At 47.6% G+C, this 20,642-nt stretch overlaps 1 protein-coding gene across 1 annotated transcript in view; it reads left to right on the forward strand.

Moving 5' to 3' along the window:
- The first annotated feature begins 465 nt into the window (after positions 1-465).
- Positions 466-20,642, forward strand: part of MBOAT1 (membrane bound glycerophospholipid O-acyltransferase 1) — a 119,159-nt gene continuing 98,982 nt past the window's right edge. The window contains 2 exon segments of the mRNA XM_075316435.1: positions 466-580; positions 582-623. Coding sequence (XP_075172550.1) covers positions 533-580; positions 582-623 — 90 coding nt within the window. The 5' untranslated portion in view covers positions 466-532.

Consider the following 20,642-nt stretch of genomic DNA (forward strand, 5'->3'; position numbering starts at 1 on the left):
GCATCTTTGTGACCTCAAACTTCACAAAAGCACACCAAAAACGTAAAAAAAGATGGAAAAGCATTGCGTGCGCATTTCTGCCAGCAGGCCCGCCACAGCAACTCACTGATGGATATTCAGTTAACTCGTGCTGCAGCTAGTAACAAACAGTGCAACACAGAAGCTGTGGAAGCCAAAGGGGCAAAATATGTAATGAAGCCCAATGGCAAAAATTATTTATAGCCCAAAATACATGCATTTAGGTAAAGACTGTCCCCAGGCGTCTCGGCTCGCACTGGAAGGAGGATGTCACTCCTGAGGAGATAGCGGCCATGCTCTGCCCAGTGCAGGAGGCGGGGAGCCGGCCGCTGTGGAGCCTCCTCACACTCACCCGCCCGGTTAGACGAGTACCGGGGAAGGTGTGAGCGGCCCCACCCGGGGAATAGCAGCCACTTGTGATTGGTCCAGAGCCTGAGGGCGGGCTCTGCCGCAGATACGGCTGCCTGGTTTCCTGGGTTTCCCCGGTGCCCGCTCTCCTGCGGCTGAGGAGGTGATGGAGGCTCCAGGCAGCAAGTTCTCCCGGACCACGGGCTCCACCGCCCCTGCAGCCGCTCAGCGATGCCCTGCACATGCCCCTGGAGCAGGTGAGGAGCTTCCTTCTGCCTCTTCTCACCTGTGCGCTGTGTATGGGGCTGCCATCAGCTCCTGTCACCTCCATTTATTTCTTACATATAGAAGTGATGCCAGGCAGGGTAAACCCGAAGCCATAAGCTGCTTCCCTTCATAAGCTGTGGGTCCCTCGCCAGTGTCAGCCATGTGCCCACTATACTGGGGGGAAGCTTTGTAGATTTGGATGTTATCCTGCCTGGCATTAAAGGGGTTGTCTGACATTCTCATACAATGCCACACTGAGGGATGTCCCCCTCCTGTCACCCCATGAATCCAGTCTGGTGTGATGACTGCACTGTCAGGATGTCACTGAAACGCTGAATCCTGTGATTGTCTGCAGCGGTCAGGTGTGTGATAGTGTGTCAGATGTCTTTCTCCAGTTGCCTTTCATTTTCCTTTAACACTAGAAGTCCCAGAGAGGGGTCATTAAACATTTCTACCATTGAGACCCTATGGAGCTCGAAATTCCTGGGACTTCTAGTGTTAAAGGGATTTTCAAGTATTCTGCAAAGTTTTCAAAAGAGTTGATCTACAAGATTATAATTGTGTTTCTCTCACTGAGAGCAATCAATCATTAATAAAGAAGATTCTATCACTGTCACTCCGGGGCTCCTCTCAGGCACCAGAAGTGAAGGCGCCCTGTACAGTGCATTATTGACATCAATCTCTGGCCTCAGCAGTCATGTGGTTTAGATCACCACTGCGGGGAGTGATTGGGACCCCAGTGTAGTGATTAGTGGGGTCTAATGGTGACAGCCCCATTCAATCATTATCATGTATGTAACATGATGTCTCTGCAGACACTGCGACCGTAGATTACTGTATGTATGCACAGTGCCGGTGGGCGGTCACGTGCCGACTAGATTCTCATCCTCCTCTCCATGTCCCATTGTCCATTGTGCACACTGGCAGCCTAATGACCACCTACTCACGCTCTGAATACAGAGGAATTGTGACACAAATTGTCCACAGCCCGGAAAAACCCTTACATATGACAAAGTATACGTACAAGCAACTAAGTGACAGACAAGTACCATGGGAAATAGGACCCTACCTGCGGGGCTTACAATTCACAGGGGAGGGGGGGGAGGTAATGGCAGAATCTGCCCTATTCCTGTGCGGTGGTCTCAGGGTTATGGCAGATTGTTCTAGAAGAGGTGGGTTTTCAGGTTTTATTTGATGGTTACAAAGGTGGATGAGAGTGACTGGTGAGTTCCAAAATACGGGGGAAGAATGGGAGAAATCCTGGACACTTAAGTCAATGAGATTGCTAGAATAGCTGATTTCTCTCCTCACCTTTAGACAATGAATGGAGTGGAGGGTGAATGTGGACCCCAAATGTTCTACGAACAGAACAGGTACTCGGCCTCTATGCTCCAGTGCTTGCTCTCTGCCGCTGCTTAGATCTTGTTTTGGCTGCAGCAGAAGACTACTAAGCTCAGTGGCTGATCGCCAGATAGATGGCACTGGACTGGGGGAGAGTGTGTAACTGCTCTGTTTGGTATTTTAGAGCATTTGTGATCCACCTTTTTGTAAGTGGAAAATCCCCTTTAAGATGCTTAAAGGTAACCTCTCACCAGATTTGGTGATTATAACCTGCGGCAACCACCACTGAGTCCTTATATACAAAATTCTAGACCACTGTATATAAGAGCCCAGGATGCTCTGTATAACGTAAAAAAAACACTTTTATAATACTCACCTAAGGATCAGTCCCGTCCGATGGGTGTCGCTGCTTACCGGTCTGGCGCCTTCTCTCTGCTGCGATTGCCTTCCTCCTTCGACTCACCTGAGTATGGATGACGCATCCTACGTCATCCACACAAGGAGGCATTGCGGTCCTGCACAGGTGCGCTTTGATCTGCCCTGCTCAGGGCAGATGAAAGTACTGTAATGCGCAGGCGCGAGGAAAGGTGAAAGACCACCCGTGCATGCGCACTACAATACTTTAATCTGGCCTGAGTAGAGCATATCAAAGCGCGTTTACGCTGGACCACAATGCCTCCTTGTGTGAATGACGTAGGGGCGTGTCATCCATACTGGGCTGGGAGGACGGCAATTGCAGCAGAGAGGAGGTGCCGGACCGGTAAGCAGCAACACTCATCAGACTGGACTGCCCCCCGTTTTTTTTTTTTGCCGCCGATTGCATTTTTTCCGCATAGACTTTCATTAGTGCCGGATTGTGCCGCATGGCCTTGCGTTTGGTCCGGTTTTTGCTGGATGCGGCATATTTAGCCCATGCGGCGACCGGATGGAACGTTGCCTGGCACATTTTTTTTTGTCCGGCGAAAAAAAAAACGCATCGCGCTGCATCCGGCCGTAGCGGCGCTTTTTTCCAATGCATGCCTATGGACGCCGGATGCGGCAAAAAATGCATCCGGCCGCTGCATGCGTTTTTTGCACTGTTCATGCTCAGTAGCATGCCGGCAAAAAACCGGACGGGCCGCATGTAAAAACTTATGTAAAGGATGCGGTTTTTTTCGCTGCATCCGTTGCATAGGTTTTAGAGCCGGATTTAGCCGCACTGCTAAAACCGGATGTGTGAAAAGCAGCCTTATAAAGTGTTTTTTACGTTCTACAGAGCGGCCTGGGGCTCCCATATAAAAGCATGTTAGAATGCTGTATATAAGGGCTCACTGGTGGTGACCACAGGTTATAATCGCCAAATCTGGTGACAGGTTCCCTTTAAGGGAATATTCTCAAGTGTGAAAGTTATTCCCTGTCACTGGGGGTCTGAACACCGGGGCCCCCAGCAATCCTGAAAATAGTAGCTCTGAACAGCCCTGGCGGAATGGAGCAGAGGTCGATCATGTGCACTACCACCTCCATGCACTCTTAATAGAAGTGCTGGAGATAGTGCAGTGCTGCTCTTATCTGATCATTGGATCTCCCATTAAAATGAATGGAGCGGTAGAGATCCACCTCTGCTTCATTTAGCCCAGACTCTTCTGCGTTTCGGTTCTCTGGATTGGTGAGGGACATGCCAGTAAAATTCCCAGTGATCGGAAAGTTGGCCCCTATCCCATGGATAGCTTTCCCATTTAAAAATATCCCTTAAATTGTACCTTATTAATAAAAGTAGAAGACAATGGGCAGACAGATCCAGACACACATACAATACAGAGTTGGTGTACCTGAAAGAATCCAGAAAACCTATTACTATACACTTGGAGACCTCGGTTAACCAAGAGAGGCAGAAATCTCTAAAGAGGTCTACCTGAAGGTAGATTATCACCTATGATAAATGTATATTCTGGGAAGACCTCTGTAATTTATCATCAATGAATACAATATCGCTGATGGATTTGCCTTGTTAAAAAAAGAAGCTGTCACCTCTCTTGAAATGTCTGAATACATGAATTTCTCGAAATGCTACAACTCTGTAGGATTTTTCTTATAATTTTGCATTGTTCATTTCTCTGTTATTCCTTCTAGAAATATAGGAGCACTAGACCTATAACAAGAGGTCTCTGACTAGGTCAACATCTTGGGCCTGATTCACACTCATGGTCCAAGTATGGAGCATGATGCCTTGATAATTGTCTGCTTTTCTCACCCAAATTCGATAGTCTCATATGCAAATATCATTCAGTTGGGGTCAGAAGAGCCGCAGCCAGTCCGAGCATCATGGTCTGTCATTGGACTGTAAATGTGTAAAGCTGACCTTCTACTACTTTCATACAGGGTTATTGGTCATTTCCAAAGTAAGAATAATGTGGGAACAAAAGCAGAGGGATTTGGGTCAGACGGACCGTTTCTTCAAGACTTGTACAAATTTGTACAAGGCAATTGACGTTCTATCACTTTATAAGTCTGCATTGCATATCAACATGGCTCCAATTCATCATTGCCTTTGCACCTTTTTTTGTTTGCATACAATTCATTATTCTATTTACGCCTTTTTTAAGTCTGTTGTGATTTTATTTTTCTGCTTTTTTCCACTTTGGGGGCAGTTTAGCAATTTCAGATAATTTCACATAATTCATTAGTAGCAGATTTTTAAAGTCCACTCCAGTACCCATGCTGATGTATTTTTGAGTACACCTTTATTTTGGTCCAATTTGTGCACCATTTTTTGAAACATTTGATATTTATTTGCTACCCAAGAGTCACAAAAAAACCAGTTCAATGCAGGAAATAAAGGCCATTTTTAACTTCTTGAATCATGTGCCATTTTGATGAATTTGGGGTCAAAAACGGCCACAAGTACCCACAATGGAAAAGGAAAGGGACTTAAACACCTTCCCCTGGCTAATTGTTGCTCAGGGCCTTAGTGTATAGAACATATTCAGAATGTGTAGGTAAGATTTGTTGAAATTTCATCTACTTAGCTGGTACTATGTATAGGCACTGGATTCTCGGCATAAAAATCTGCATTACATAGGTATCATGTAAAGGCAGCCTCCGGCTATGACCACGCGTGTTGGGTATGTAGTGAAATTCCGTGACAAATTTGAAGCAATTTTTTGACAAATCCCAACGTAAGACATGCAGGGTTTATGGTGGATATTGATGTAGATTTGCCATGGTAAATTCAACAGAGTTAACGTCCCCTAAGAAAGCGATTATGCTGTTCTCGATTTTGCTCCATACATCCACATGACATATGATGACTGATGACTAAGGCAGCCCTCTGATGGAGGAGGAGGGCGGTGGGAAGTTGATAGGGCGGCAGTATATTCTAAGCACACTTCCTTGTTTTTCAAATATCTGTGTATTTTTGTTTCTGAGAGCATGTAAACCAGTGTTTGTCAGGACTCTTTACATGTGGAAAGTGTTTTTTTGTTGTCATATAAATATTTATTACACTTCAGATGTTCATACTCGTCTGTAAAATGAGATGAAATGGTCCATACTGGAGATTTGCATTTAGTTCCTCCGGTAGCCGGATATGTGCCTGTACCAGTGGGTACCTGTAACGTGCTGGCACCACCCAGCTCTAGGAATAAAGAGAAACCTTTCTTAGACTTGGAAGTTAAGGCCGCACCTGCAGCGTGATGTAACATCTTGGAATGTAGCGGAGAGGCATTCTGTATAATGCTGTATATACAAGACGTTAGTCACACTGCAGCCTGAGTGGATCTGTTATTAGACAGCACTTTCTAAATACATCATATGGAGAAGTACGTTCACAAACGTTTTACGGATTTGGTCAAAAAACATTCTCGTAATTGTATAGATTTATAATACTTCAGTGTACCCAAATTGCTTCATATTTGTGTTAGACTACTAGGTAGACACAACTAAATCGGTAACCTGCATGTAAACCATGAAGCTACGTGCCCACGATCTGGACATACTGCGTCTTGGACTCAGCGTGTACTCTCCTGTATGGCCGTGAGTGCTGTCCGCAGCTGCCCGTGCCCACAATCAGGGTTCGGGAAGCTGTGGACTTCCTCTCCGTGCTCCCTGTGGAAAACACTCACTGCTTCGCAGCAATAAATTGACATACTGTTGGTCAGGAATCCGTACCACATGTCCATTTACACTGCAGAGTAGGCATGGGACTTCTATAAATCCCATCCACTGTGCTTGTACTGTACAACGCAGCGTTTTGATCTCAGCGAAAACATGCTGCATCCAAAACGCTGTGAACACTAACCACGGGCACATAGTCTAAGGCTATGTGCACAAGCTGCGTCTTTGTGGTGACTACAAAGATGCAGCGTTTTTGGCAAAAAATGCATCCAAAAAACACATGCATTTTGATGCATTTTTTACTGTGTTTTTGCCTATTGCGTTATTAAGTCAAATCTATTGCCTGGATGGGCTTAAAAACGCTGGCAAAAAACACATAAGGAATTGACATGTTGCATGTTTATGATCACCACAAAGATACAGCCAAAAAAGACTGCAACGTGCGGAGAGCAGAAATGAAATCTCATAGACTTTGCTGGTGAAGGAAATTTGAGACCAAAACTGCACCCAAAAAACGCAGCGCGCGCGCACAGGGCCCAAGGCTACGTTCCCAAGATCAGTCTTTGTTGAGTTTTTGACGCTGCAAAATTTCTGCACCATTAGTTTATTTGCGTTTTTTTTCCTTGCGATTTTTGTTACATGCTTTTTTGTCTCAATAAAGTTGATTGAAACACGGGCAACAAAACAAACAGGAAGTTGCCAAAGGAAAGAAACAAGTTTACTTCAGATTATAGTGGTATAAAATAATACATAATTATTACCTTCACCATCTCATAAGAAACATTACAACCACCCATGTCTCAATACAAACAAACACACATATACAGACACACAAAAAATATAGCTAGATAGATTATAGAAATATATTAGCATAGATAGACATAGACATCCTGCAGCTGTATAATGTCACAATCCCCTACATATTATACATGTGCACCCTTGAGTGCCTTTCATGCTTGGTTTAAATAATTAAAAAAACATCATGGCGTCCCCCTATTTTTGATAACCAGCCAAGGTAAAGCAGACAGCTGTGGGCTCATACCATCAAGATGGGAAGGTCTATGGTTATTGAGCCCTCTCCAGCCTAAAAATTGCAGCCCACAGCTTCTTCAGAAGTGGCACATCACAATAGATGCTTCAATTCTGGCACTTTGCCTTGACTTTTTCTGATTGCCCTAGTGAGCTGGCAATCGAGGGAAGTGGTTGTTGGGGGTTGATGTAAGCTGTCATCAAGCCCTTGTGTTAGTAACAGAGAGTTGTCTATCAGACATCACAATTACTAACCCAGTAAGTAAAAAGAGAATAATACACACACAAATAGTTCACTTGAAAAAACACTCACCCACAGTTTTCCTGGTTCACCATTTTATAAAAAAAAACAAAAAACTTATGCAGGTTCGCTGTAGTACACAAATGGAAACCTGAAAGACCTAAAATTAGATAAACAATAGCAAGACACTGTCCCTCATTCACCAATTTATTAGAAAAGTTTCCAGGCTCGACATAGTCCAGTGGTTCCCATCCTTTAGTAAAGTGTCCATCCTGGTCCCCATCCTGTAGTAATGTGTCCATCTTGTAGTAATGTGCCCATCTTTGTCCGCATCTTGTAGTATTGTGCCCATCCTTGTCCGCATTCTGTTATAATGTGCCCATCCTTGTCCCTCACCTATAGTAATGTGCTCATCCTTGTCCACCACACAGAGGGTAAAGTAGTCCAGTAGTGGGATAAATGTCCTGGGATGAGTCACAATACTCCAGCAGTCCTTTTCCAGGAAAATTGGGGTTTCTCAATGGCTCTCTGGGGTGCGGGTCTCAGCTTCTCCCCCAGAGGATGAATCTTCCTACTTCTGTCTTCTCTCTCCTACTTCCTGTGATCGCAAATCTCCTGAGTGACTGCAGTGAGCCGCGCAATCAGCTGTGCATTCACTCAGGTTACTTGCGGCCACAGCTGCAGTCCTCCACCTGAGAGCGGTAGCCGCGAGTAACCTTAGTGACAGCACAGCTGATCCCACGACTCACTTCAGTTGCTGCATGGAGCTCACAGGAGCTGCGGTGTTCTACTGCCGCTCCTGTCAGCTTCTGATGTAGCAGAGCTGAAAGAGTCGTGGGACCTTGCGTGGATTACATCGGACCCGGAGGTGTTTTTGAGGGGTTAATAAAGTGGTAAAAGAGGGTGTTTTTTTTGTCTTTCATTACAAATAAAGGATTTTTTGGATGTGTGTGTTTATTTTCTTTAACTTACAGGTTATTCATGGAAGGTATCTCGGAGAGATGCCTGTCATGATTAATCTAAGACTTAGTGGCAGCTATGGGCTGCTGCCATTAACTCCTTATTACCCCAATTGCCACCGCACCAGGGCAATTCGGGATGAGTCGGGTAGAGTCCCGGGACTGTCGCATCTAATGGATGCGGCAATTCCGGGCGGCTGCTGGCTGATATTGTTAAGTTGGGGGGCTCCTCATAACTTGGACCTCCCCATCCTGAGAATACCAGCCTTCAGCCGTGTGGCTTTACCCTGGCTGGTATCCAAATTGGGGGGGAGCGAACGTTGGTTTTTTTTTTAATTATATATTTTACTGCTCGGTATAGACACGCCCACCGGAGGCTGTGATTAGTTGCAGTGAGACAACTGTCACTCAGCGTAAGGGCGTGTATGACTGCAACCAATCATAGGCGCCGGTGGGCGGGGGAAGCAGGGAATACTAGATGGATTCATGAGCAGCCGGCATTTTCAAAAGAGGAGAAACCGCTACAGTGTGAACGCCGTGCAGCGCAGCTCCGGTGATCGTGGATCGGTGAGTATGAGAGAGGGGGTGGGAGGAAGAGACCGATATGGACAAGAGAGAGACCGAAAGACTTGCGTTTATTATGTTAAAAAAACATGCAAATCGCAACAAAAATGCAGTGCAAATGCACTGCTTAGAATTTTGGTAGCGTTTTTCTACAACTCATTGATTTCAATGGGTGTAGAATGCTGCCAAAACGCTCAAAAGAAGTGACATGCTGCTTTTCAAAACACAAATTTTTGACAATCAAAACGCTGCGTTTCAAAAAGCATCGCACGGATTTTGCATGATTCTCATAGACTTTCCTGGGGAACCAGAACTCATTCACTTTGACAATGAGACGCTGCTGCTCAAAACGCTGCAGAAGCGCAAAAAAATAAGCAACATGCGCATGAGCCCTTACGAGGCACACAGAGATATTTTGCGCTCTGACCTCTGTTCGGTGGTGTCTATCTTTTCAGAATTTCACAAAACTGTAGCCAAATGCACATGTATGAATGTTTAAAAATACGGACACTGCTGTATCATAGCCTAGACAAAGTTCAAGGTGACTCCCTCTGCCTCATTATAATCAATCTCTCAGGGTTTCATCTGAACCCCAGTGTAAGGTTCTGAGCATAGAGCGCAGGATAAATGTGAGCCGAGCCGTAGTGCGATCTTTGGGAGGCAGAATGAACAAATCAAGAGCACTTCAAGAATTGGTTTTATTTACCGTATTTTTCGCTGTATAAGACGCACCGGATTATAAGACGCACTCCAAATTTAGACATAAAAAAAAGGTAAAAAAAAGAAAAATGGGGTCTGTCTTATACTCCGGTGTTCTCTTACCGGAGGGGGGCAGCAGTGGTGGTGAAGCGGGGGTCACAGGAGGCACGGCAGGTCAGTGGCAGCGGGGTCCGTGGTTGCAGGCGCGGTGGCGTCCGTGGTGGCAGGAGTCGTGGGGTCCGTGGTGGCGGCGGCAGCGGCGGCGGGTGAGCCGTGCAGCAGGCCGGTGCAGTGAGTGTCCGTGGTCCCGGTTCAGTGGTGGCAGCGGCGGCGACTGCTCAGTGGTGGCAGCGGCGGCAACTGCTCAGTGGTGAAGCAGACGGATGCGGTGTTTTCCCAGTGTGTCCGCGGTCCCGTTTCAAGTAATGACGCCCGGAGCGACGCATGCGCAGATGGAGCTCTCATCCAAGGGCTCCATCTGTGCATGCGCTGACTCCCGGAGCAGCGCGCGCGCAGATGGAGCTCTCATCCAAGAACTCCACCAACGCTATCATTTGAAAGTGGGACCGCGGACAACTGGTAACTTGCTGCACAGCCGCCCGCCCCGCAACACAGAGTGGCAGCCAGCAGGCTGCCCGCCCACCCTGCGTGCAAGCGGCCGGATACCTGTGCTTGCGTGCGGTGGCAGCCGGGTACCCGTGGCTGTGTGCGGGCGACAGCCGGGTGCTGTGTGCGGGCGGCACCTGGGTGCCTGTGTGAGGGCAGCATCCGGGTGCCTGTGTGAGGGCGGCAGCCGGCTGCCGCCCGCACGGGCACCCGACTGCCGCCCGCATCACAGCACCCGGCTGCCGCCCGCACACAGCCATGGGTACCTGGCTGCCACTGCACGCAAGCACAGGTACCCGGCTGCCGACCCCACACAGCACCCGGCTGCCGCCCGCACACAGCCACGGGTACCCGGCTGCCACTGCACGCAAGCACAGGTACCCGGCCGCTTGCATGCAGCCACAGGCACCCGGCCGCCCGATCGCCTCAGACAGGACCCCCCCCCCAGGTACCGCTATATAAGATGCACCCCCCATTTTCCTCCCAAATTTTTGGGAGGAAAAGTGCGTCTTATAAAGCGAAAAATACGGTACATATTATGTTGTTCCTAATTTTGTATAAATGATAAGATTGCTTTATTGTTAGGGTAAGCTTGATTACAGTGATACCAGATTTATATTTTTTTTTATGTTTGGTAATATCACTCACTAAAAAATGCTTTAAAAAGTATTTCCATCAACATATTTTAAGAGCTATTTCTCCATTTTTCTGTCGACAGTCATGTTTTGCTGGATGAGTTGAATATTTTTTTCTACTATTTTTGGGCCTATTTCATTTTTTTTTATTCGCTTTCCATTCTGATTTTTGTGAGGCAGAGTGATAAAGACCAGCAATTGAGGAATTGTTTTTTTTTTTTTTTTTTTTATGCCCTTCTCATTGGAGTAAAAGCTATAAAACTACTTTATTCTTCGACTCATTATGATTACAGCGATACTACATTTTTTTTATATATTTATATATTTTCCATTTTACACAATAGAAATATTTTTTTAGATGAAAGAATTATTTTTGCATCGCTGTATTCTGAGAGTTGTAGTTTTTTTTATATTACCACTGCCGGAGCTGTGTGACAGCTTGTTTTTTTTGTAGGACAACATGACGTTTTTAGCAATACCCTTTTTATTTACATTTGACTTTTTGCTAGCCTTTTGCACCACTTTTTTTCAGCAGTATGATGAAAAAGCATAGGGTTTTTTTATGCTTTTTTGCTAGTTTTTTTTTTTACGCTGTTCACTGAAGAGGTTAATTAGTGTGACAGTTTTATAGATCGGTTCATTATGGACGTGACAATAACAATTGTGTAATTTTTTTGTTTGTTTTTATATAAATATATGTATCTATTGGTATGTTTTTTTTTAATTTTATTTCTTGAACAAAATTTTTTCAAATTTTTTTTTTTTTTTTTACTCCTTTTTTCCTAGTGCCTCCGTGAAACTTTTAACTTAACTTTTATTATCACGCTTTACACTGGCAGGTCGACTGTTAGACCATGCTTCTGGTTGGTTCTAACAGGCCACTGTACTTTGCAGACCCAGAGGTCATCATTCAGCTTCCATGACAACCCTCGGCTCCTCATGATCAGGTCTCAAGGATACTGGAGGGGTCAGATAAGGAGTCCTCTGAAATGTCTATTGCTGTTGATCGCAGCATCTAGAACATAGCACAGGCAGAAAATGATAAGTGTTAGAATTCTGCATCGGAATCCTAGTGCTTGCAGAACTCTGTGGGTCTTGATCTCTGCAAGACTGCCGACCCAAGAAATGTTGCCACTGCATAAAGCCCAGCAAGCGTCAAAGTTTATTTACCGTCAGCGGTCAGGAACAGGTTCAAGGGGATATCTACTACTTGGACAGCCCCTTCTTATTCCCCATGTTTGCAACCATTAGGCACAGACAACAAAGCCGGTGCTGATTGTGTGCAGGGCTCGCTTGACACAATAATCTCACATTAGCCCTGGGAGAGTAAGTTCCGACACCTCTGGACCGTGCGTATAAGCTTTTTTTTATTTTAACAGTGCAAACATGGGGAATGAGATGGAGTTGTCCTATTAGTGGACAACCCCTTTAATAAATGTGGTAGTGTCTGCCATTATTTTGCTTATTTTGAGAAGGTATTGCATTGCATTCTCTTAGTTAATCTGTCCATACGTGAATTTTTTTTATTTATAATTTTTTTTTCTGTATTATCTTGGAAATCAGATGAAATGTTGGAATTTGGTTTCATTATTGAGATATATTTGCACAACCCCAAGCTTTATGTTCTAGTAACTCTATTGCCTAATAGATTACAACACACTACATATGCCATTGTGTCATGTGCACACATGAGCATCAGTAAAAGACTTGTTAGTTAGCCTGCTTCTCTATCGATAAAAGCGAGTACAAATTTCTAAGCACGTTAGGCCACTTCTGGAGCCAGATTTCTTAATTTAGTACTATGGTAACAATACTGACTCTCTGTTTTGGCCAGCGAGAGATCTGGCTCTATCCCAAATTATGTAGTTTGCTCTAATATAACATGGACAATGGTTAGTCAGTTTGGACAACATTTTAATCCATTTTATTTCCAAAAAAGAATCAAGTTACTTGGATTTAATAATTCCGCTTTGTTGAAGGTTTACTATCTTCTTTTCATGGATCAGCCTTGGTGACTGATGCACATATTGCCCTACAACAGAGGGTAATATTCCTCCAAATTAATATTCATTGTAATTTTGTTATATCTGGGCACATTTGCCATAAAAGACTAGGAGAATTTGATGACTGCTCATACTGGTATAGTCATAACCGTATTGGTCAGCCAGAGTACCTAGAAACTGACTTATGGAAGAAATATCTGAGTGTTCTTTTCTATAAAATATGGACAATTCTGTGATTTATACTTTCATATCCTACTTTGATTTTACTATAATAATCCTCTCCGAAGAAATAGAATCTTTCCTATGTTTATAAATGGAAAGCATTAAAGGGAATCTGGCAGCAGGTTTTTGCTACCTCATCTGAGAGCAAAATAATGTAGGCAAGCAGTTCCTGAGTTCAACGATGTATCACTTAGATTACTGAGTGCATCTGTCTTGACCCAAGCCAAGATTTTGCATGTAGCAGGGCAGGGTGAGCTGTCCCCACACATACCAGGTTTTCAGTGTACATTTCTATAGATAGAAGCTGCTAATCACAGAGGGGGCGGAGTTGGACAACAGCTCACATGCTTATCAGACCCACTAATGATAAAGCAAAGAGGCTTAAACTAACATTGCAGGTAAACCAAAACAAACTTTGAGATAAGAGATGTGTAGCGCCCCACGGGGCAGGCGATTAACCTACTCGTCGCCGGGCCTTTTCGGGTCAGGTCAAGCGTTGTCACGGGGTGGCCTTGCCCGGTTCTGTTGCCCCGAGGCGTACAGTTAAATGGTGGTGGAAGTGGGATATAGGGAAAAGTTGTGACGCCACCTGTGATATGCGGCCAGGGAGTAGCCACCGCTGCCGGGTTCCTCGCCGGGCCAGGTGTTATGACAGCCGGGTTGGTGTCACTCCCCACAGGCGTAGCGGGCCCCGGGTGGATGATGAGGATTGTAATGGCCGTTGGCACCTAAGCGCTGGACGGCGGCGCCGGTAAGGATGAGCCAACACAGTCTCTGCGGGTTCAAGGTGTAGTTTACTCACAACTTCGGCTGCCAGCCCGGTCACACTGGTCACTGCTGTGGTGGGCTCCGGTCAATCCCAGGTCTGGTAAGGGGCCACCACCGGTGTTGTGAGAGAGAAGGAGTGAGATTCCTATTTCTTGCGTCTCCCCCCCTCCGCAGTTAGGTACCCTGGCTGAGCTCCCGCTCCAAGCCCCTGGGCCCAGTAAAGTCCAAGTTGTTCAGATATGTCTTGCCAGCACTATGGTCCTGACGGGTCTGTCTTTTATGTGCGTGTGTTGTGCCGATTTCTACTCCCAGTGGAACCTGGCCACCAGGTGGCTGGCTACAGTGACCACTAAGTCCATGTTCGTATGGCCACCCCCCTGCCTACCCTGGGCCAACCCAGTTTGGGTGAAGGCTCCTAAGCTGTATGTGGTGTGTGAATGTGGAACACCGGTGATTAACCCCCTCCTTACCTGAGATAGATACTGCATCCTAATTGAGGTGTAATACCCTGTGGTGACCCGAGCCTGAGGGGCGCCAAAGATGCAGGGCTGAATTCTCTGATTTAACTGTTACAGCATGCCATCTTCAGATTACATTGCAGAGTCCCTTTAAATCTCTGAATCATGTAGATGACTTGCCCACCCCAGGGCTATGGGACACCCGGTGCCGGGCCGGACTAATCCGGGGGTCGTCAGTGGTGGCGGGGCCCGACTCCGTGGCCCTGGTGGGTGTCAGTTAAATATGGCTGGTGAATAAAGTTTGTGTTCGTGACGCCACCTGTGGTATGCGGCTATTAAGCCGCCGCTGCTGTGTGAGGCCTCCGGGGTGATGATATGTCAGCAATGGTGGTACTGCTCCCCACAGGTGGAGCGGTGCCCCGGGGACACTGTTGGTGCTCATGAGAGTCTATGGTGTTGTGTGGATAACACGGTGCAGGGCCGACAGGCAATGAAAGAAACAGTCACAAACAACAGTCTCTTTACCTTCTCCTCTTTTACTTCACAAACGGTTAGTCCTGGGAGACCGTTACAGGTGGTAGAGGGCTCCGGCCGGCCTGGAAGTAACTGAGATGTCGTTTTGGCCAGATGAGTATGAGGCCTACTCCTGTTCTTTTCCTTACTGTGATAGGACCCTGCTCTCTGAATTTAGCAATGGCCCTCTTGCTGCTGGGACCGGTGGTACGTCCCTTTCCCTCTGTGGTAGGCTGCGCAGGCCCTCTCTGGTGCTTCTCTGCTGGAGTCCACACCGGGCCCTGATGATGCAGCTGTACCTTCGGGCTGTTTATGGGCCAGGTGCTTGCAGCTCTCCTGCCCTTCGGATTCGGCTACCAGGGAGTATTTTAGGCCCTGGTGGCCACAGACTTCGATGTCCGAGTCTCTTCTGTGCCTCTCTGCTCCTCCTGCTTCACTGGGCCAAGCTGCTCCAGCTCTAGGCCCCAATTCCACAGGACAGCACTACTCTGCGTCTGCTTGCTATCACTTCTCTCTACAGACTGAACACTAACCCCTCCCTCAGGTCAGGCTTAAGGAATGCTCCCTGGAATCCCAGGTTCAGAGCTCCCCCTGCTGGCCTGAGGGAGGAACTGCGTTGGATGTTAAACTTACTGGCCAATAGACCTCCCAATTACCTCCAGGCTCAGCATTAACCCTTTGGAGGGGCAATGCTGTTGTGGCGACCAGGTCCTGGGGCTCCACACTCCCCCTTAGTTAAACTCAGTTCTCCCGGACTGAAGAAAACAAAACAAAACATGTTAGAACATTTCATCCCATTATGGGAGGCACATTTTCTTAAACGTTACAAACTTAAACAATACTATAAGAGTCCAGTGTGGCTCCCTGCCGGGTGTCCATTACACTGCTCCAAGGGGGACCCGCCGCGATAAAACCCCCAACGTAGGCTCTGGGCGTGCGTCAGAGCATTGATGACCCCACTCTATGCACGCCGGACGGGTTTTTCTTCAGGGGTGCTGAGCACACTGGTGCTAACTATGTACAGCTAGAGTATTGGCCACCCATAGTCCAGTGGCCCAATTGTCCATTTACTTAATCACCTAAGACAAAAAACATTTTATACAAGACATTTCAACTAACTATATACATTCTGTTAGGTATTTTACTTTCTATGTTCTATACCTTGGAGGGGACTGTCCCCGAGTGCTACGTTGGGACCGGCGTAGCTCTGGGGTTTGTCCCTGACTACTTGGAGTGCCTGCCCCCTCCGTGTTACTGGTAGGCCTAACCCTGACAGGTATGCGTGTTGGTTGCCTACGGGGTCTCAGATTCGCCAAGAGTACGACAGGTTCACCACTGGCAGGGGGTTGATTCTCCTGTTCTACTGCTGGCGTGTCATCTTGTGTTGGGACGGACAGTTCCTTAGGTGGATCCGGAACCTCTTCTGTCTCCGGCTTGACCAACTGCGGGAACGTCAAGACTGGTACCACTATGGCGTTATTGATTCGGGTCCAAGTTTTGGGGAATTTTCTGAGGATTGTTTGGATCATTTCTTCCTCCTTTTCTTGAATTTGGGGACTTTCTTGTATTTCTTCTTTTTGGATTTTGCACCGCTCAGGGCATGCTTTCAGGCGGACTCTAGAAACTGTTTGATAGGTCTTGCCTTCATCCTTGCTTATGAGGCATACCTTACTATTGTCAAAGTTGGAGGGAATAATGGTGTAGGGTTCATTCTCCCACTGATCATCTAATTTATGCGCCCTCCGCTTTTTCTTGAGGACCTGTTCTCCAGGTGCTAAGGGAGTTGCTGGGGCCGTTTGATTGTAGTTCTGTTCTTGTCTCGTTCTCGCTTGGGACAGGCTCTTTTCTACGCATTCCTGAACTCTGCGGTACTGCTGTTGTCGCTCTGTATCCCAATCTTCTATCTCTTGAACTGCTTCAGGTGACACAGTTCCCATCTCCAAGTCTACAGGTAACTTGCCAGGTCTTGCTCGCATCAGGTAAGCAGGGCTGCAGTTGGTCGAATTTACTGGGATATGGTTATACAGGTCTACCAGATCTGGTAACTTCTCTGGCCATTGATTTCTTTCTTCCAGAGGTAGAGTCTTGAGCATATCAATAACCACATGGTTCATCTTCTCGCACAATCCATTGGTTTGGGGGTGGTACGGTGTTGTTCTGATTTTCTTACAACCGTACATGTTACAGAACTCTTGGAACACTTCTGCCTCGAATGCAGGACCTTGATCAGTTAGTACCCTTTCAGGGTAACCGTGAGGTCGACAAAAGTATGCCTGAAACGCTCTAGCTGCTGTTCTGGCTGTCTGGTCTTTCACAGGCACTACTACCAGGAAACGAGAGTAATGGTCCACAATGGTGAGGGCGTAAACATAGCCTGACCGGCTCGGTGTTAACTTCACGTGGTCCAGGGCCACCAACTCTAGGGGCTGCTTCGTGACAATTGGCTGTAGGGGAGACCTCTGGCTGGCACCATCTTTCCGCCTCAGGTTACACGGACCACAGTCTCGGCACCACTTCTCGACTGTCTTTCTCATGTGCACCCAGTAGAACCGATCACGGAGTAGGGTATCCAACTTCTTCCACCCGAAGTGTCCTGCTTTATCATGGTAAGCTGCTAGGACCATTGGATCATCCCTCTGTGGGACCACTATCTGCCAGACGAGTTCATTCGTTCGCCAGTTGACATATCTCTTGCATAGCTTGCCTTGGTAGGTGGTAGGTGAACAGTCGTCCCCTCTCTTTCCACAGCTGCTGGGCTTCTTCTGGGGCATCTGGGCCAAGGTGGGTCTCAGCTTGTGCTAGCTTTCTTTGACCAATCGCACGGCCAGGTCACCGTTCTGTGTCTCTTCCCAATTATGGTGGAGTAATGGGTTGACCGAGACCTCGTCCTGGCTCGAGCGCTTCACTCCTACAGCATGCTCACACTGGGAGACACCTTGGTGATGGAAAGCCGGTAACTCTATCTCTTCGAGTTCATCCAGGTCTTCTCCAGACTCGGGCAAGTGAAGCATTCTGGACAGCGCATCAGCATTGTTATTCTTCTTGCCAGCCCGGTACTTGATGGTAAAGTCAAAGTTAGACAGCCGGGCCATCCATCGCTGCTCCAAATCACCTAACTTGGCTGTTGCCAGATGTGTCAACGGGTTGTTGTCCGTGAAGATGGTGAACTTGGCCGATGCCAGATAGTGCTTGAAGCGTTCAGTCACTGCCCAAACAATAGCGAGGAACTCCAGCTTGAAGGAACTGTAGTTTTCTGGATTCCTTTCTGTGGGACGAAGCTTCCTACTGGCGTAAGCTATCACCTTCTCCCGGCCTCCCTGCACCTGGGACAGAACTGCTCCCAGTCCCACGTTGCTGGCGTCTGTGTACAGTACAAACGGCTGGCTGTAGTCAGGGTAGGCCAGAATCTCTTCTCCCGTGAGAGCCCCTTTCAGCCGGACAAAAGATGTTTCTATTTGACTGTTCCATTCAAATGGATGGCTTTGCTTCTTAGCCTTCTTTGGCTGGCCCACCAGGAGATCTTGAAGAGGCGCTGCTATCTTGGTGAAACCATCAATGAACCTTCGGTAGTAGCCCACCAGCCCAAGGAACTGCCGCACCTCCTTTACCGTGGTGGGTCTTGGCCAGTCCTTGATTACGGTGACTTTCTCCGGATCAGGTGCCACACCTTCTGCGCTGACCACATGACCCAGGTACTGTACCTTTGGCTTCAAGAGGTGACATTTGGACGGCTTTATCTTCAGGCCATACTCCGACAAGGACTCAAACACTTCTGCTAAGTGCCTCAGGTGGTCTTCGTAGGTCTTGGAGTAGACTGACGTCATCCAGCTACAATAGCACGGTTTCAAAGTTGTGATGGCCCAAGCAGCACTCCATCAATCTCTGAAATGTCCCTGGGGCATTGCAGAGCCCGAACGGCATACAATTGAACTCGCAGAGGCCCATTGGTGTCGTGAATGCAGTCTTCTCCTTGTCCGCCTCTGCCACGGGAACCTGCCAATACCCACTGGTGAGATCCAAGGTGGAGAAATAATTAGCTGATTTTAAGGCTGTTAGTGACTCTTCTATTCTGGGTAGTGGATAAGCATCTTTATGTGTAATGCGGTTAATTTGTCTGTAATCTACGCACATTCTCATTGTACCATCTTTTTTCTTTACGAGCACTAGTGGAGCTGCCCAGGGGCTACAACTATCTCTGATAACCCCAGCCTCCTTCATTTCCCGTAACATTTCTTTGGCATGCTGATACTGTGCTGGGGGTTCAGGGCGGTATCTCTCTTTAATGGGATGATGATCACCCGTGGGGATTTCATGTTTAACCCCTTTTACCTGCCCAAAATCTAGGGGGTGTTTGCTGAAGACCCGCTCGTACTCCTGTGCCACCCGGTAAACCCCATGCTTTTGGTGTGAGGGGGTGGAGTCGGTGCCCACATGTAATTTTTGGCACCAGTCTTCCAGCTGTCCCTTGGAGCCATTGTCTTCCGCCTGGTCGGACGGGATCAAGGGTTCCACTGCTTTGATGGTATTGTTACTGACAGTGTACAGTTTTGCTACAGTGGCGTACCGGGGCAATTTGGCTTCCTCCTCCCCACAATTCAGGACACGGACGGGCACTCTTCCCTTGCGGACGTCTGCTACCCCTCTGGCTTTCAGGACTCCAGGCCTCCTTTCTCAATACACCGGTTCTACCAAGGCCTGGTAATCTTGACCCTTGAGGCCTATTGCTGCCCGACACCATATCAACATTTCACTTCTTGGGGGTATTGCAATGGGGAGGGGGTCACTTACCCTCACCCTGCCAATTTCTCCTCCGGCCAGCTCTACCTGCTGCCTCCTCATCAGGGCTCTGATTTCCCTCTGTAGGGCACGCTGCTGCCCGGAGCTGGCAGTTTCAGACGCCTGCTGCACCAAAATGATCACTTCGGCAATACAATTTTCCATCACATTTGTACCAATGGTTAGCAGTGGGTTAGATTCCTTGCGATCAATATCTACAATTATCATTCCCTGACACGGCAATTCTACCCGCCCCACTTTAATGGTTACTTCCTTGTACCCAATTTGAGGCAAGGGCTGACCATTACTGGCCACAATTGTTAAATCATCATCTGGGCCATGGTCAATGTCTGAATCAGCCCAATATCTTTTGTACAGTTTTTATATAAGGGATGGTTGTTACCTGGGACCCCGTATCCAGGAGGGCATTCAAAGGGATCCCAGCCAGCACAATAGGAAGGACCGGGCGTCCTCCCACATACTTGCTGCGACTGGGGTTTGAGCCGGGCTTCCTTACACCTGGGGGTTAGCTCCTGGCCCCAGGTTCGGCCCATTTAAAGGACAATGTCTTGCAATATGGCCCGCCTGGCTGCAGCGGCGGCAGATTGGTTGTCCAGTTGAATCATACCGTTCTGTGTCTTTTCCTCGGGTCGGTGGAATCCTCCTCTGTCACATCCATGGGACGTCATCTGGGCTGGAGGCCAACTCGATTCTTGCAGGCGATGGGGTCACTTGTAGAGACTGCACGGTCTTGGCAAGGGCAGCCACAGTCTTGGTCAGCTCCTGGACCTGCTGTCTGAGCTCTGCAGCGGGAACCTTATCCAGGGACTGCGCCTCAGCCCCTGCAGCGGCTCGTGTTGCAGACACCACCCCTGGGTACGTGATAGCAAGAGGCCGGAGGGGTACTGGGTCATTCGGTATAAATTCTCTCAGTACCTGGATGGCCTGGTCCTTAAACTTTGCAAAGTCCAGAGCAGGGTTCTGCAGGACCATGATACGCAGCTGGGTCCTGTGGGCATCTGACAGGAGCCCTTCTATGAACTGCTCAGTTAGGAGTTTGTCTTCTTTACGTACACTCTCTGGGTCCACCTGTTTAATTGCTT

The sequence above is a fragment of the Anomaloglossus baeobatrachus genome, chromosome 6 (assembly GCF_048569485.1).
Source record: "Anomaloglossus baeobatrachus isolate aAnoBae1 chromosome 6, aAnoBae1.hap1, whole genome shotgun sequence".
Lineage (NCBI taxonomy): Eukaryota > Metazoa > Chordata > Amphibia > Anura > Aromobatidae > Anomaloglossus > Anomaloglossus baeobatrachus.